This window comes from Bactrocera neohumeralis, chromosome 2 (genome assembly GCF_024586455.1).
Source record: "Bactrocera neohumeralis isolate Rockhampton chromosome 2, APGP_CSIRO_Bneo_wtdbg2-racon-allhic-juicebox.fasta_v2, whole genome shotgun sequence".
Classification (NCBI taxonomy): Eukaryota; Metazoa; Arthropoda; class Insecta; order Diptera; family Tephritidae; genus Bactrocera; species Bactrocera neohumeralis.
The window spans coordinates 25,939,841-25,958,939 of NC_065919.1; the positions used below are offsets into that span (position 1 = coordinate 25,939,841).

Genomic DNA, 19,099 nt, shown 5'->3' on the forward strand with positions numbered 1-19,099 from the left:
TTTCTAGTGCAGTCGTTGAATTGGCTCTTACACCAAAAACAACTGTGCTACCTAAAATGTCATTGTAAGTTATTTATGTTAAATATAATTTTAATGTTATTGTTTTATTATGTTTGTGTGATATAGTAGAAAGAGATTGGAGGTTGGAGTCATGTGTAAAAGTTCACGCAAGTGGGGAAGTTCTCTGAGCGCCATTCACTAGAGAATTTACATTTTTACGAGCCATATGTAAAAAGCAGCTCACGACTTCCGTTCTTAGAAAGTAACCATCCCGAGCTAAAGTGAGAAGGTGAACCCCAGGGATGATGTTGATATCATTGATCTCAACAACCGCGCCGTTGGTTCTGCTTTCTCCAGACTGGATAAGGAAACGAAGCAAAACGGTTGATAGTCAACGACGGCAAGAGGAAACCTGTCATTAAACAAATAGTCGTTACGCTCGCAAATTGGCTCCTTCATCACTGTTGATAATCATATCTTCGAAGTCGTAGATAATTTCGTCTATCTTGGAACCAGCATTAACATCAACAGTCAACCTCGAAATTACAACGCAGAAGAACTCTCGCCAGCAGGTGCTCCTTCGGACTGAGTAGGCAATTGAGATGTAAAGTCCTCTCTCGACGAACAAAGACCGAACCGCACAAGTCACTCATTATCTCCGCCTTGCTATATGGTGCCTAGGCATTGATGTTGACAATATCTGATGAGTCGGCGCTACGAGTTTTCGAGAGAAAGGTTCTGTGGAAGATTTATGGTCCTTTGGGCATTGGCAACGGCGAATACCGCAGTCGATGCAACGAGCCGTACGAGATATATGACGATATTGACATAGTTCAGCGAATTAAGAGACAGCGGTTACGCAGACTAGATCATGTCGTCCAAATGGATGGAAACACTCCAGCAGTACTCGACGCGGTACCCGCCGGAGGAAGCAGAGGAAGACCTCCACTCCGTTGGAAAGACCAGGTGGACAAGGAACTGGTTTCGCTTGGAATCTCTAATTGGTTCTTTTTGTACCTTTCTAATAAAAATCGACAATTTTTGCTATCCAACTCGTCAGTAAGAGTTTGAATAAGAATAATTTTGCACATTTTTATGTTTTTTTATGCTTGAAGATACAAATTTTCAAATACGCAGTTTTCAGCAGTTTCATAGCTTAAATCGCTCTACTGCCTATGCTCCTTTCCTCCTTACATTTCCAAGATTATTGCCAAAATACAGAGCCGCAACAAAATCCTCAAGTCTCTAGCCGGCAGCACATGGGGAAAAGACAAAGAAAGGTTGTTGGCAACATACAAGGCAATATGGTCGCCTGGTTGCAGTGAAAGTCAGACGAGAAAGCTCCAGACTAGTCAGATGCCTCTTGATGTCTCCTATCGAACACCTGCATAGTGAGGCCGCATGCTTCAAGTTAAGGAGTATAATGAACTCCTCCAAACAGTACCTGCTGGGGTGCTTTCACAGAAATCATCCCTGGAGCCACCTACTTGGAGCGGAATCGCCTCCTAAGAGCATCAAGAGATCTTTCCTCAACTACGTCGACGACATAAAACAATACGCCGATCAGACTTCGGGCGCAACTAACTTTATACATGTACTAACGCCATTCACAGTGGTGCCATTAACACCTTGACCGACTCCCTCTCAGTGAATGGCGTACTTGGAGTCAAACCACCACCCATTGCAGACAAAGAGGTCATTCTGGAGCAGGTTAAACTCTTACTTATCCAGAATAGACACTGACATATTAAAAACATTATATGTCCGGCGTGCAATGAGTCCCCGCATGACACTAGCCACCTCTTTGTATGCCCTGCTAACCCCACACATCTGACACCCTTCTCCATTTGGTCCAACCTCGCCGAAACAGCACGTTTCCTGGGCCTACCGTTGGATGACGTCGATGACAACTTATCTAATCCTTACCATCCTAACGGAATTAGGTACCCGTTACAACAACAACTGCTTGCAACGCCAATTTACATTTCCAGTCAAGATATACTTACATATTGTATATACATATATTTGTAGCTTCATGCTGTTGGCAATTTAAAAAAAATTGCACACTCCTTAAATCTTCTACCGCGACAGTCACATACTTACCAATATTTATAAACTTTTCTAAAATTAAAAGTAAATTATTTTAACTGTGTGAGAATCAAACATCTGTTACCCTATTAGCATGTCTTTAAGTGAAAGCATACTTTCGCCATTTGATTGAAGTGGATTACTTTAAATACTTTCATTTCATGGTCAGCATACACCCCACAGAGAGAGCAAGGTAGAGAGCGATTGAGAGCAATTAAACACAGAAGCACATGTCATTTGGCACACCAGCAATTAAAGTCAATTATGGAGTATAGTATTATTTTATCCGTTTATTCAGATCAATATATTTTAATATAAATTTTCATTTATTTATTTATCATTTTTTCATTCCTAGTTATGTTTTTGTAATACAAAGAGTAATAAAAAATAATAATTAAAATATATGTATGTGTGTAGTATGTAATTAAAGTTGGTATTCAATAAGGTTTGTGGATATTCGTAGTTGGGCAGAATAAAAACTATTTTCATTAAATATTCAATATGCTACATTTTTCTTTTACAGTTTTCGAGATATCTTTTTTAATCATAAGAAAATAATCACGCTACAAATACTTAGTGTCGTAAAAAATTATTTCATGCGAGTTTTTTTTTTTTAAGAACTACAACTTTTAGGCCGTTTTACGCAAACTCCAAATCAAATCTACGCATTTTTTCATCACACACTTGCCACTTCACCTAAATACAACATACAAAAACTGTGTATTTTAAAATATCTTATTTGTTTTTTTTGGAATTTATTTACTCTCGAAAATTTCACGAAAATAGTGAAATCTAATGCATTTAGGCATAATTACCGTGCACTATAACTAACAGCTATCGATTAAAATTGTGAAAACTGCACTAAAATCCGCATAATTTTTAATATTTAAATGTACGTAATATACAATATTAAAATATAGACTAATGTAGCTCGAATAGCTAAAAAAAAAAAAAATATACTTTGCTATTTCAATTAGTTGTATTTTCATTCAAATCAAATACCATAGCAGCCACCATAGTAATTTAAACATACATATTAACAATATCAATCACTGCTTGCGTTTGTGTGTTCAGCGACTTTACGTGGCCGGTTTTAAAAAATAGACTCTAGTTTTGTTTAGACATTATTTACATACAAACATACCAACTTGATATTTAATTGTTGTTGTTTATTCAAATATTGTAAATATCAAAAAAAAAAAAAAAAACAACACTACACTATGCGAGCTAGAATTGAGATATTTTAACAATTTGTTTCTCTATTGAAGTTAGGAGGTTTTATGTATTATTTTATTTTATTGCAGCGAAATTTAGCAACAAGTTTTGAAATACCCAAATTCATTTGGTTTTCGAATAGAATATACTTAAAAAGAAAGCATATGCTAAAAAAATTAAATTCAAGTACATTTTTAGAAATAAATTATTAGTATTTAATATATTATATTGTTATATACGGTATTTATATGGTATTTTATATATTACATTTATGTTTAAAAAATATTATAGAAATCTTGTTCAACAGTTTTTTAGTATTTGCTTCCACTTTTACCATATTCCCTTGAAAATCAAACGAATTTTCGAATTTCAAAACTCTTGTATAAACTGTATATTATATTAATATTTAAAAAATTATTTTTGAAATTGCTTTTAAAGTGACTGTTTCAGAATTTGAAACACTGATTTAATAATTAATATTTTTTAAAATAAGTTTTTTGGCAATTGAAATTTATAGTTAGATATTTTCTATTTTTATATTTATGCTTGTTTGAAAAACGTAGGCTGAATATGGCGTGGTACATATTTGAAAAGAATTTTAGAATTAGTAAATGTATATAAGGTATCTTAGAAAGTTTTCAATCTACAACTTCAAAACTTTGTTGTTATCATTACATTACAGAACAAAGGTTTATGGAGGTTATTGTTGTTGGAGCAAAAATGCATTTTAGACTGTTTAAAAAATATTTGAGATATTAAAAAATGGCAGAAGAACATTTAAAGCTTAAGCTTCACCTAAAATAGGTTCAATTTTGCAATGTGTGTGTGTGTGTGTGATTGTGGCATACAAATGAGCGCATATGAGTATAAAACTAAACTAAACGCATAGTGAAACAGTGGAAATTGAGTCATTATTTTTAAAATCAATGTCAAAGTGTGTGTAAATGTCCATGTATATCCGACTAAATTTAACATTTCCCACAAAAACTGTAACTAACCCGCTTGTAAATCAACTTTATGTTCGTATTAGCTGTATTTCAAAGAAATTCCAATTATACATGAGTATTTTCTCTTAAATTTGTAGTGGCGCTAATATTGTATGTACTTAAACAGGAAATTAATATACTATAGTTTAATATGTCACACGTGTAAATCTTTGCTAGACGCGCACCTCACATTAAACCACGCTTCCAGTAGAGTGCAGCTATACAAGACGGGTGCTTTAGGCCTAATTTATAGCGTTACTCTCTAGATATATGTATGTATTATTATATTATATAATAGTATTTAACATTGTAATTTATTTGCATATTGTTTTCCATATTTCTCTAATGACACTAACAGCTAATCAAAATTAACAAAATTTGTATAACTAATTGCTGCTACATTCACCCGCGCATATACAGATGTATTGCTGCCGTTACTATCTGCTGCCAGCATATGTATTTCTGCTTTCTGCATTCCGCATTTCACTTTCATTGTGTGCTTATGTCTACGTTTATGCTTTGTTTGCTTACAAGCGCGCCATTTACATACTTCATTTGACCACCAGTGATTCCTTTAAGTGTCGCATCAGTCCAGCGCCGATGTCTTGCACATCCGGCCATTGTCGTATCACAAATATAATGAAGAATATGAATAAGAATGTCGTCAGCACGCGCACTCTGTTAAAACAAAAACATAATTTTAAATGATGAAAAAATAATATATTGATATGTATGGACTATAAACTTTATACTACATTTCTGAAAAAAAATTAAGTACAAACAAGAAAAAATTCTTAAAAAATATATGTTTATATACATATATTATGTAAACAACGCGACAAAAGTTACTAAATATTAAAAAAAAGTATAAATACACCAAACTCTTCTTTTACACGGTTTCTTCTTACACGGATTTGAAGTTACACGGTTGAAAAAAAATTTTATTTTGTAAAAAAGTCGACGACGCAAGACCTTTCGGAAAGTAGTCCGATAATTCAAAACTCAATTTCCAGACGAAAGTTACCATTGGATAATTTGATGAATATCTCCAGTGATGTTACCGACTTTAGTCCAGTTCATCGCAAACAATTGCGCTTATTATCAAGTAGCGACGAATAGTTTTGTTGCTATGTAAATATTTTTTCATTATTTCTATTTAAATTTTTTTGTTCTTAATTCTGGATTAACAGATTTCCTTTGTTTTTTGCTTGCTTTACCAATTTTTCACCTGTATGAATTATGTATTTTAAGTTTTAATGCTCAATAAAATACAATTTGTATGCATATCTGATATTTTATAGTTTTCAACATTTTTTACACGGTTTTGCGAAGTAAATATAGTCCGTTAAGTTATGTTGGGTGTACTTATTACGTCACGAAATTTCTTTATAAAGCCCTACATGACGTATGATTAACATTTTTTTTCATATCTTCCTCAAAGCTGTATTGTGTCTACAAATGATATTAATCAATTAATGACAGCGCTCTAATTCTAATAATTTCCCCTTAATTACATTCATACTAATATATTTCATATTACTTTCAAACCAATTGTATGTAGGTATGAATACATACATACGTATGTATGTTGCTTGACAAACTTTTAACACTTTAGATCATGTAATATTTGATGGTAGAGAGGGAAGCCTTGTAATCTTTTTGTTATTATACAAAAAGGATATATGGCAAGTCTAATATAATATAGCTTTTTATATAATCATGAACAAAGTAATTCTACCTCTTGTAAATGAAACAACTGAACACTCTCCGCACTTACCTCGTCTTCAAGAACGGCATTATAATGCCTGCTGCCGTCGCTACCAATAACAACACCACTTGTAATACAGTTAAAACGACATTAATGAGCTTGACGACGAGCGCTCGTGCATTCGAATTGTCTATACCCTCGACGGTAACGTACTGTTGTTGTGATAAATGTTCCATTTTGGATATCTAAGTTGGGGAAATGTGAAATTCATCAAATATACAATTACAATTAATGAACATTGTGTATATTAATGAAATGCGCTAAACGCCGCATTTACAAATAAATGCATGAGCACAAAAAAAAATTATAATTATGTGTATATTATGTTTAATGCATAATGTTAATTCATTGCTTTCAGAAATATTAATACCACTGCACTCACCCGCGTTTGGCAATTTTCCAGTACTTCATTAACGTCGCGCAGTCGCTCATCACTTTGATATTGCACCTTTTCCTCCATATCGGCAATTGTTTGCTTTAGGTTTTCGATTTCATTCTGTAGCAGAAGCAATACGAGAATAGGAATAATGTAGTTAGCTTTATAACGGAAGTTTTTCCCTACCCCCCCCTTTTTACGTACCTGATGCAGTTCGGTTAAATCGTTAATTTGCTCCTCTAAACTTTCGGCGCGGTACCGTTCACCTTCTAGCGTTGCAGTTAAACTGTTTAATTCCTTTTGTGCAGTCTAAAAAATCAAAAACAATATAAAAATCTGATTTAAAGAAACGTTCATGCTTTGTTTAGAGTGTCTACATCTACTCATTAACCGAAACAGTTAGAGCGATCGTCTTGAAATTTAACATGACCGAAGGAATAAGGTAATTAATTTCGATTTTTTGCGACACTGATGTGTAAGTTTTTTCACAAAAAAACTTTTTTTTGTTGTGCCGACATAGTATCAAAATCAAAACTTTGACTAGTTCTTTGATAATTACTTGTATTCAACTATTATATCATTTCTTTTGGTTTTTGGATTTGATATCAATTTGAGTTAAAAAATGTTCATAATGAATCACCGATTATTAAAGTACATTAAATTATATAAATTTACATTTTTTTATGTACTCGTATGTATTTTTGCATCTTAAAACACTTTAATGGGTAAAAAGTAATTTTTTTTTGCTATTTGGCTCACCTCTAGTCTTTCAACACGTTCTTTTAGTTTTTCGATTTCATCTTTTCGCTCAGCCAATTCGGTTAAAAGCGATTTGAGCACAAGATGATATTGACTCGCGCCCGATTGACTCTTGCCAGAGCTAGAGGAGAACAAGTAAAGGGGACATAATATTAATAATCATATTAAATTTGTGACAAATCAAATATAATAAAGAAGGCGGCATAAATGAATGTGCGCATTATTAATATAGGTACACTCACCCGGCTGGTATGCTCTCGCTGGTGACGCTGCTGCATTCACTACCGTTATCGCTATTAAATTTACCGCTACCCGCGCCACCAGTGTTACCCGAACCGGTGGATGTGGCCGCTATGTTATTACTCGGCGTCGAACTGCCAATCAGTTCAGCATTGACGGGCATGTTAATGTTGTTGATTTCAGTTTCTGCCACATAAATAACAATAAATAATTTCAATGAGGAACTAGATTTATTATTTAAAGAGTAAATATTATTTATTTTTTCATTAGAGCGACAATGCAAAGTTAATTATCTTTCATTTTTAATTATGAAAGTAAAGCGATTCAAGAACGCTACACTTGCGCCTAAATGTAGGCTAGCGCACATGCAATACTTTCACACTCACCTGACATTTGATTAATATTATCGGCGCTACCGAATTTGTTCTTAATTAAATGTGCGAATTCACGCGGCTTAGACATCACCGAACCAGAAAAGCCGGTAATACCGTCGCGTATATTGCCACCGACATTTCTACAAACGCGTGGGCGGCAGCAAATACGGTAGATTATAGCGCGAAAGCGGAAATTAGAATACAAATTGGATTAGAAATATTGTAATATGTTTTTAATTTTCCATCGAGCGCTCTCACCTCAAGCCCTGGCCCACATCTCGTAACACTTCGCGCGGCTGGCGATGCTGACTTTTATTCGCGAATTGATGGTTGGTTAGATCTTTCGCTCGCTTCGTGTAGTTGTCAAGTTTCTTTTGTAGCTGTGAGATACTGTGTGCGCTTTTCTGGTTTTTCTTCTCGAAGACGGCCTAAAGCGATGACAAAGCATTGCATAAGTTTCTAAATATGTACGGAGTGGCGCATTACCTACCTTTATTCGCTGTAATTGCTGCTTATCAGCACTGGCCGCCAACTTCAAATACTCATTCACGTTATCTGGACAATGAGGAAATATCACAAAAATATACGATTACTCTTTGTCGCCTAGTTGTAATTGATCAAGTAGTCAAGTTGTTTGTACTTTTTTCATTTATTTTATTTACCATTACCAAAGTTTTTAAAAATATTTTTGAACTTAATCAGACAAATTGTTGCTCTTGTTGCAGTTTCATAAATTATACTGAGAATGATTATTGCGAACGCGGCAGTCCATTGGTGGTATATAGCAACCGCAGGATAAAGATTTATTACCGCAACTAACAAAACCGTCTCTAAAACTGACAAAATGTTCAAATGGGAGTCCAAGAAATAAACGGTTTAGTAGAAATTCGAGCAAGCCAACCACCAAAGAAGAAGTATTGGGGAAGAAAGCTTAAAGTAAAAGCTAAAGTATTTTGGAAGAAATTTCTGTTGTGATTTCGAGTCGTCTACGTGTGTATGTTGTATAGAGATTGATTTTCTTTTTCCTTTCACAATCTAACAACGTAATTCCGTTAAAAAATATATGTACATACATATATGTATATATAGCATGGATTAATGAAGAGAAAGTATTCGATAAAAGATGATTCATTCACATCTGCTTTCGTTTGGACACTTCAACTTTAATAACTCTGTATTACTTTAGTCGAAAAAAATAGATAATACCGAGATTTTTACAGTCGGAATTTCGAGGGTTATACTGTGTCTCATTATGATGGGTCGTAAAATGTTTTGCATGGTATGAGAAAGGTCTCACTTATCACCATTCAATATTTTCGCCTTTAAACGGACCTCGGACAAAAGCTAAGAACTGAGTAAATTTATGCCGTATTATAAGAACATAAGGAAGAAAGGATTTACAAAATTTAAGAAATGTACGAAAACTGACTTCCAAAGGGTGGGTGGTATTAGACTTACACCTATTTTTGTATTACACATTGCAAATATAATTTAAATGTAGTTTCAATTCAAATTTATTATCTAAATAATTCTCGCTCACCATCTCGGGCTGTTTGTTCCTTCCGTATGGACTCTTTTGTACATTGGATTTTCGTGTTGAGACGATCGAGCGCTTGCAGGCTGGAGGTACGTTCATGTCGGCGATGGTGTTTCTTGCTGCCATCCGCGCCCACTTGTGTGCCATCCTGTTCGTCGGAAGCGAACGACTGATAGCAGAGATCCTCGTTGCCTGATAACATTAATACGTAATAATTAGAAAATTGAGACAGTTGATCATCAAAAGCAAATAAAAAAATAATAATAACAATAATAAAACATAGAAATAATGCAAAGCAAATTAGAAGCACGACTTGAGAATGTGAGCCAGGTATTTTTGAACTAACAAATAAAAGACCTTAGCACACATTTCAAGTTTACACAAAAACAGGCATATAATAGACTAGCGTACACATATAACTACATATTTTCTTGTTAGTCACACCTGAAAGACGCGAATCCTCGGCGCCAATGCCACCCATACCATCCAGTGTGCTACCATCACCACCGCCCACTATGAAGCCGCCGCCGCTGACGCCCCCCGCACCGATGCCAACACCACCACTGCTGATTCCGCCAATACTTAAACCGCTCAGACCGCTGTAGGCCAATAGACCGCCCTGATCGGAGCCATGTGTGCGCTGGAACTCGCGCCGGCTGCGTTCGCGACTGCGTCGACTCGACGGCGAGTGGCTACGGAAGCCGCGAAATGTGGCGACAGTGGCGCCACTGTTGCCGCTGCCGATACAACCGGTCATAGTGCTGCTGCCGTAACTGCTGACACCGCCCGTCGATGTGGTGGTCGCGAGCGAGGTACCCGATGCGCCGGCGCCGCCCAGTGTGCCGGTGGTGCCGACCACCGTCGATCCGGCCGTTGAGGACGTCACCGCTGATAACGCTGTGCCGCTGAAAGCCAAACGGTCGTGCTGGCCCGCCGAATCGGTGCTATCACCGCGATTACTTCGCTCACGTGACACTGTGGCGCACAACCAGCGGTATTGTAAGAGGTGCAGCCGAGTGCCCAAATGACACACGTGAGCGTCGTACAAATCCGGACAGAGACAGTCGTATGTAGAGAGTTTTGTTGTTTGGTTCGATGAAGTTTAGTTGTTTTGGTGTAGTTGTTGTTGTATTATCAATTTGAAGTAAAATGTTGAAAATAGAGTTAAGTTTATGCTTTGTATTTTCAGTTTTCTAAGATTATTCTGTTTTTACGTTTAATTTGGTGCTTCATTAGATGCGCGTAGCCCAATGAACTGGCGACAGGTGACAACAACACGTAACACACAACAATTATTATGGCAATACTAACAGCAACTATGCAGATATTAACGATGCAGAAGCGGCTTGTTGTTGTTGTTGTCAGAATGTTTATATTGTATTTGTTTTTTTTTTATAAATTTGATTGTTAATGTATTGTTTGTTTGCTTTGTTGTAATTCAGTGTTGTTGTTGTTATCCTTGTCTGTGCTGTTTGCGTTTGAAGCTAAAAAGCAAGCGTTAAGCGAGCGGGCGGACGTGCTTGCGTGTGTAGTAGTGCTGTTTCTTCTTCTTCTTCTAATTTAAAGTGATATTTTTTTATAGCTTTTGTGGGCGTGTGAGTGCGTGCGTGAGAGCGTATGCGTGTATTGTAATTGTTGTTGGATGTCTTCGAACTGTGCGAAATGCGCAAAACAATAACAATGAGCGGAAAAAATCGAGAACGAGAACAAGAAGAAGAAGCACAGTATGTTAAAACTCACAGCAGCGTACACAAAACTAAAAATCAGTTATACAATCATATGTACATACATACAGTGTCGGTCAAAAAAATAAAAACAGTCATCCAGATAAAATTTCAAAAAATATGTATTATTATTTTTGGCTCATTCAGTAAGTTTAATTTTTATTAAAACTAAGTTCGAAAATATTTCATTGTAAAAAAATTAACTGTTAAAAGTTATGTATACTGAATCACATTGGAAGCGGACAACAAAATAAGAACACTTCAAATAATTAAGAAATATGATTAAAACGGAAGTGAAAATAGAGTGCATATTGGCTATTCTCTTAAATAGCTATTGTTTTTTCACACGGCTTGACACCTTTTTGGCTTTGAGTCCACTGGGATCGCATAGGTAGTCAGGGATATCGAATACTAGGCTTTTTGGATATTCCCCCATAATTCTTCCTTCTTTTCGACCTAACGGTTCCAAATTTTTGTTTCGATTCCGGTCCGGAGATTTTGTAGGCAAGATGAAAACGTCAATTTTATTGTGAAGAAATCTATTTCGTGCAAGAGCCGATGTTTGGGGTCGTTGTCCTGTTAAAACTTCCACTTTAGAAGCATATTTCATTCTGCATTTGGAAGCATAACTTCATTGAGTATGCTGACGTAAATAAATCTGTCCATCTTTTCTTTTATCCAATACGGAAGACACATACCGTACCATGAGAAGCATCCCCATATTATGATGCTTCCACCCGTGTACTTCAAATTGTTCATAGTATATTTGGAGAGGAATACTGCATTTTTCAGACCCCTTATCCAACGTTTACAATCACTTCCAACTAAATTGACTTTCGTCTGTCCATACCATATTACGCAATTGTTTACATTTATTGGGCCATTCCATTCGACATGAGTTTGAACGAATTCGATGCAAAAGTTTTGATGACTCTGTGTCAATAACGGTACTTTGCGCACTGTTCTTCCATAAAGTTTACTTTCAATCAGACATCTTCTAACTGATCGAGTACAAATTTGCACTCCAATACTCACTTAGGGAGTACTAAATGCGGCAGCTGACTTGAATTGCCCCCGCAACGATGCAATTCTAATGAAATTATCGTCTGAGCTTCTAGTTTTGCGAGTCCTACCTGTTTTGCAGTGAGTTTTTTGTGGTAATAGAGCTTGGTGCACGAATGTTTTAAATCTTCAATAAGTTTTGCAACTTCCCAAATACTTTGACTTTCACTTCTTAGTTTTTTTCTACTATTTCCCACTCTTTAGCAATGCTTCGTCCTACCCATTTTTTTTAAGCTGTAATGCTTACCGATACAAAAACAAATAAATTGGCCCAACTTGCCTTTGTTCTTATTTTATTGACCACCTTCACATGCTTCACATTGGCAGTATTCGGGAAATTCGCAAAAACCAATTTAGCTGCGGAGTTGCTAACCATATTTTCTTTTCGCATGGGATGCCACCCAATCTTCAAACAAAAAAAAAATTAACAAAAACGTTGCCTTTAACAAATAATTTGCAATCAAACACTTGATTAAATGCTCTTTTTTGTCCGACACTGTATGTTTGACTATTTGTACTTTTTTTAATTTTTTAGTTTTAAAATAGTTCCAGATTTTCAAAATAGCGTGCGGCTGAGTTATATTCCTTAACTATTTTTCTATATAAAAAAATATTAAACGCTTGCAAGTCTTTGATGAAGAAACACTTAAACATATGTATAGTAAATCTGTTAAAGCAAAGAATAAAACAGTTTGTGTTGAAAATGAGAAATTTGAGCATTAAGAGACAAAGGTTTACCCCATAAGTATTTACTATATGATATACAACATGCAAATGTAATGAATACATACATAGTATAACGTTTATTTACTTTAGTTTATGTAGTAGTATAGTGTGTAAAATTAAAAAAAAAAAATACTTTTCAAACTTCGCAGAAACTAGAGTTAAGGTCAGAAGAGGTATTTTATTTAATAGGCTTTTTTGACATACCACCAGTGAGTCGTGTCAAGCCGTCATGTTATTTTTGTTCAGTATTGTTTGGCATTTCATCATGAAAGACTTACGCCTGAACAACATTTAAAAATCGTTCAACTTTATTGCGAAAATTCAAGTTCTGTAAAGAGTTTACGTCGTGATCTTAAATTGAAAGCGTACAAATTACAATTTGTGCAAGAACTCAAGCCGCTCGACCTTCCCATGCGACCATCACTTCGCTCTATGGGGTCTAGAAAGGTTCGAATTTTTTCAGCGATGAGGCCCATTTCTGGCTCAGTGGGTATGTAAACAAACAAAATTTCCATATTTGGGACGGAAAACGCAACCTGAAAAATTTCAAGAGCTGTCATTTCATCCAGAAAAAACAGTGGTTTTGTTGTGGTTTGTGGGCCGGTGGAATCATCGGTACATATTTTTTCAAAAATGATGGCGTTGAGAACGTAACCGTCAATGGCGACCGTTATTGTGCCATGATAACCGACTCGGTGGAATTTGGTTTCAACAAGACGGCGCCACTTCCCACACACTGCATTAATCAATGAATTTATTGAGAGCACACTTCGGTTAGCAGATAATTTCACGTTTTGGGCCGGCGATTCTTCAAAAAATTAATGCCAAAGAAAGTTCTTTCAAATGATAAACATGAAACATTCCTCATTAAATATAAAGTTTCTGCGTTTTTTCTTTAAAAAAGTATATAACCTCGACATGGGTCACACTTTACATATGATTTTCAATGAGTCAATACTTTTTTGAAGATTGATTCTTTGACAGCTGTGGTTTGATTTATAGTGTAGTTTGGTTTTGCCTATTGAAGCCGAACGACCTACAAGCTCGTCGCATCTTCTGTGAATGGACCCAAAACGAGAAGACCATCAATGCCTATTTTCAAAAGAAAAATTTTTTAAGCGATGGAGCTCACTTCTAGTAGAATTGGTCCGTTAGTAAAAACAAATTTCTCATTTGGAATGATGATAATCCATAAGCCACTGTTTGGTTAGCTCTACAGTCAGTGTTTTCTTCAAAAATGAAGGCGAACAATCTGTTGCAGTCAATGGGGAACGCTACAGAGCCATGATTAATTAATTACTTTTTCATGTATCAATTGGAGGATGTTGATGTGGACGAAAAATCCAACAACCATAATCCCCCATAGTTATAACAAAGCAACTAATTTTCGTAAGAAAAAGGTAAGTGCGTCGACCGAGCTGTAGCAGATATCTAAGCCGGATTAAGGGGGGAGCCTGCGAAAACTTTGACGCACGATTTCACGGTTTTTAATTTTTACGAATTTTCTTAATTGGCGGGCAGGATAGAAAAAAAAACCCAACTAAAAACTCGAATAAAAATCGAATTTTTGAAACCTCTAAAGCAGGCTCCCCCTTAACACCGCTGGACAATTTTTTGTTATGTTTACGGTTCGCGGTTATGTGAAGTAGCTTGTCTACGCAGATAAGCCCAAAACCACTGACGCCTTTGAAGTGAATATTCAGCGTACTGTAAAAATTTATCGAAAATTGGCTCTTTCGGCTGCTATTTATGCTTGCAAGCCACGATGGTCATTTGCCTTAAATCATTTGGTCAACCCTTATTTTTTTAATAAGGCTAAATTCTTGGCCATTCCATTAAACTATAGACGTTTTATTTCTTTTTGTAAACCAAATGTCTATATATATGTCCCTTTAGTAATTGTGGACTATTTCAAAAAATAACCAGTGTAAACTATGATGTCTATTACTACATAAAAGAGACTTAAATATTAAATCAAGAACTCACAAGCTGCTTGCTAAAGAATAGTGCTTCACAACTGAGTTGCAGCTGGAAACAAATATATGCGAAGAAGAATAACACAATTACTAATAGTTTTAACAAAAATGAACATATGTATATATACATATATAAATGTCCGAACATGTACTTCACTGTGCGCAAAGCTTTTAATCATCTGTCTGAGTGCTACTACAATAAATACTTTATCTTAATTGTTGCATAAATGGAATTCCTTCGTGCGGCTACGAGTAGTTATGTAGTTATAAATGTGAAGAACGCGCTCCCAATAATGCGATATGCACTAAGCCGGTCATAAATTTGAGCCACAGCTGCACATACAAACACACCCACATACAAGTATATGTATATTGACCGGTATTTCTATATGGATAGTTTCTTCATGGAAATGAGCCCAAGTAGTTAAATGAATTATGTGCAGTTATAATACGCATACCAAGCTTCAATGCATGTGTGTGTATGCGTAGCTTATATCTGTGGACACACCTACTTTTTCGCCACACCGCAAATACAAGCGGAAATGTCCAATTGACTTGAAGAAAACGCGCTACACAATGACAGATAATAAATGGACATTGTGATATACTTTGAAGGAATTCCAAGGAAAGGTGCTCATCAAGCAAATTAACCAGCAAACAAACAAACATACATACTTATACATACTATGTGTGTATATACATACATATGTACATGTGAATACAAAATGGGAGATTAACTGCTAAAATTAGCCACAGTTCAAATTTAATTAAGCCGAAGCCAAGCGAAGCTTTTGAAAGCATAGGATAAATTTTGTTCTATTTTTGAATGCCGTGAGCTATTTATGTATGTACATACTTATATCCCTATATACATATGTTTGTACATATCCACATACATACATAAAATAAAATTTATAGGTAATGTCGATATGTAAATGGTGAAAAATAAGTGTTATATAATAAATACATATAGTATAAGTACAACTGTGATCGAAATAATAGCAGTGGCATAACCAGTAATTTAAATGAAGCAAAGAAATAGTGTCATTGATTTTTATTTATTCAAGTTTAAAAGAAATATGATTTCCTTACAGATTAACATAAAGTGCTTCCTTAAATAAGTAAAATTTGGCATCCATGTTTTATTTAATCCAAAATAACGGGCATGTACGTAGTAAGAGAAAACCGCCATAGATTGATTTTGGCACTTGAATTTTTTTCCCATCATATTTACGATCATATGAAGCTTTTACTGGCCTCCGTACATACCTTCAGCGTCCTCGAGAACCAAATAAAACAATTTTTGTTTCGTCGGACCACAATATTTTGCGCCATTTTTCGACTGACCAATGCAGGTGCTCTTCAAAAAATTGAACTCTGCCATGCACTTGTCTTGGTTTAAGTAATGACACCTTTCTTGGGCTCCTGCCATAGAGTTTAACTGTTATCAACTTTTTTCTTATTGTGGAAGCAGTGACTCTAAGTTTTAACTCATCTTTAATTGTTTTTTAGGTATAAAATGGCTTTTTTTTGTCACCTTGTTTCCGGATTCGGTTTCCATATTTTGCATTCGCTATCATTTTGGCAGGACCTCCGAGCAAACCTTCGATAAACTTGTCAGATTTTCCTTCCGTCAACATTTCTTTAATAAGACCCTCTTTTTTTTAGAACAATGTTTGGTGGTCCGGCCCATTTTTGCAAAAAAAAATATGTTTTAAAATTTAAAGAGCGATGTGTTCACTAAAGAACTGTTGTTTCAATTAACATTAATTGAATTTTTCGCATTTCAATGAAATTCTTTGAAATTATGCTGCTATTTTAAATCAGAGCAAAGAAGCAACTACGAGCTGAAAAAATAACGGGACTCCAAGAATGTGGTAACTGTATCAAAAATCAATTTAAGCCCAGAGTGGCAATATTTGGACCTTTTAATTAAATAAGCAGAATTTCTTAAGTGTAAAAATAACATTTTTTTAATTTTCACAAACCAATGCTATTATTTCGAATACAGTTGCAGTATATGTATGTACAAATGTTATAAATGTTCCTTAGCTTCAGTAATATTCAAGTTAATTATTATAAAACTGATAATGAATATATGAACATGAAAATTTATGCACTTAAATATTAAAGATAATCATAAAAGCGTTTAATGCACATCCGCAGGTTACTTGCAAACGGATCTGTGAATCTGCATACATACTTATAAAATTAAGTATATTTAAGCTATGTAAATCCATGCAATCTACGTACTTTGTTCGGAACTGCGTGTGTCTGATGGAGATCTACTTGTGCGCAACTGTCCGCTTCCTGCGACTCGACTTAGCAACAACAAATTGTTATTATGATGATCTTTCGCTGGCGTTGTTGCGGCACTATTCGTTGCTGTTGCTGTTGCTGCTGTTGAGGTTGAGAGTAATGACGATAATTGTGTACCACTACCACCAGCAGTACGCGTCATATGTACTGAGTCCATACTTTTGTCAATGCATAATAGTCAAGTGTCTTCTCTGCGGTGTGGTTGTTGTAGCTACTGATACAGTGGTTATGTGTATGTACGTGCCGTTTTATTGCTGTCCAAATAAGCCAGCGTTGCGCAATTAGCTTCACGTACTATTGTGCGAAAACTGCAATGAGACGAATAATACAAACGAAATTAGTCGCCATTCAATGCTATTTAAATGGGTGTAGTAAAGAAGGTGAAGGGCAAAATTATTATTATTAGGCGTAATAGTTTTCAATCCGATTAGGAGCCAGCTGAAATAAAAAAAACAAGAAGAATATGTTAACTTCGGTTGCACCGAAACTAAATACCCTTCACAGGTGCATTTCTCTTAGTAACTATATGTTCAGTTTGTATGGAAGCTATATGCTATAGTAATCCGATCTGAATAATTTTTTCGGAGATTATGTTATTACCTTAAGTAGTAATCCATGTCAAATTTCGTGAAGATACCACTTCAAATGCAAAAGTTTTCAATACAAGCCCTTGACTCCGATCGTTCAGTTTGTATAGCAGCTATATGCTATAGTAATCCGATCTGAGCAATTTCTTCTGATATTACATCATTTCTATAAACAATAACTCATACCAAATTTCGTAAAGATATATCGTCAATTGAGGAAGTTTCCCGTGCAAGCATTTGATTCCGATCGTTCAGTTTGTATGGTAGCTATATGCTATAGTTAACCGATCTGAACAATTTTTCGGAGATTACATTGTTGTCTTAGAAAATAATCTATACCAAATTTCGTGAAGATATTACGTCAAATGCAAAAGTTTTCCATACAAGAACTTGATTCCGATCGTTCAGTTTGTATGGCAGCTATATGTTATAGTGGTCCGATATCGGCAGTTCCCACAAATGAGTAGCCTCTTGAAGAGAAAATGACGTTTGCAAAATTTCAAAACGATATCTTAAAAACTGAAGGACTAGTTCGTATATATGCAGACAGACAGACAGACATGGCTAAATCGACTCAGCTCGAGATACTGATCATTTATATACATATGTATATACTTTATAGGGTCTCCGACCCTTCCTTCTGGGTGTTACAAACTTCGTGACAGACTTAATATACCCCGTTCAGGGTATAAAAACAAGAAGAATATGTTAACTTCGGTTGCACCAAAGCCATAAATAATACCCTTCACGAATAAACAAATTTTGATCGATCAGTTTGTATAGGAACTGCTATGCTATAATAATCCAATAAAATATTCCATGCCAAATTTTGCAGATATTTTAACGACTAGAAACATTCTCCAAGCAAGAACCTGATTCCGATCGTTCAGTTTTTATGACAGCTTTAATGGTTCGATGTCGGTCGTTGCGACAAATCAGCAGTTTCTTGGGGAGTAAAGGACGTGTGATTTCAGATTGGTATCTCAAAAACTGAGTGACTAGTTCATGTATATACTTATAGACGGACATAGCAAGACCGACTCGGTGCTGCTGATTATTTGCTAAATTATTTAAATTGGTCGCCGAAATTTCCTTCTGCGTGAGACAAACTTCCTGGCAAGCTTACCCTGTTCAGGGTATAATTATAAATAACGAATAATAAATTTTAATTCAAGTCGCCTTCGTTTCATTTTTTCTCGTATCTCTAAAGAGTTTCTCATTACTTATATTTCTACTTGGACTGAGAATTTCGTAGTGACTTTTAATATCCGAATGAAACGCGTAGTTCAGTAAGCGGAAGCTTAAAGAAAAATCTTCTAAATTTCATATCTGTATGTAATATTTAGATATCTAAACATTTTA

The 19,099-nt window shown here is 35.4% G+C and overlaps 1 protein-coding gene across 5 annotated transcripts in view; it reads right to left on the minus strand.

Moving 5' to 3' along the window:
• Positions 1-3,268: 3,268 nt before the first annotated feature.
• LOC126751117 (transmembrane and coiled-coil domains protein 2) overlaps positions 3,269-19,099 on the minus strand; it is a 64,899-nt gene continuing 49,068 nt past the window's right edge. For 3 of the 5 annotated variants that reach the window (XM_050461101.1, XM_050461103.1, XM_050461102.1), the window contains 12 exons: positions 17,085-17,458; positions 9,788-10,318; positions 9,347-9,535; positions 8,297-8,361; positions 8,065-8,234; positions 7,819-7,946; positions 7,435-7,618; positions 7,193-7,313; positions 6,638-6,742; positions 6,440-6,553; positions 6,067-6,242; positions 3,269-4,967 (listed from right to left, as the gene is read on the minus strand). In XM_050461101.1, coding sequence (XP_050317058.1) covers positions 4,841-4,967; positions 6,067-6,242; positions 6,440-6,553; positions 6,638-6,742; positions 7,193-7,313; positions 7,435-7,618; positions 7,819-7,946; positions 8,065-8,234; positions 8,297-8,361; positions 9,347-9,535; positions 9,788-10,318; positions 17,085-17,307 — 2,133 coding nt within the window. In that variant the 5' untranslated portion in view covers positions 17,308-17,458 and the 3' untranslated portion in view covers positions 3,269-4,840. Of the gene's footprint in view, positions 4,968-6,066; positions 6,243-6,439; positions 6,554-6,637; positions 6,743-7,192; positions 7,314-7,434; positions 7,619-7,818; positions 7,947-8,064; positions 8,235-8,296; positions 8,362-9,346; positions 9,536-9,787; positions 10,319-10,557; positions 10,997-17,084; positions 17,459-19,099 lie in introns of those variants that run through there. The other 2 variants (XM_050461104.1, XM_050461105.1) reach the window with 2 other exon arrangements.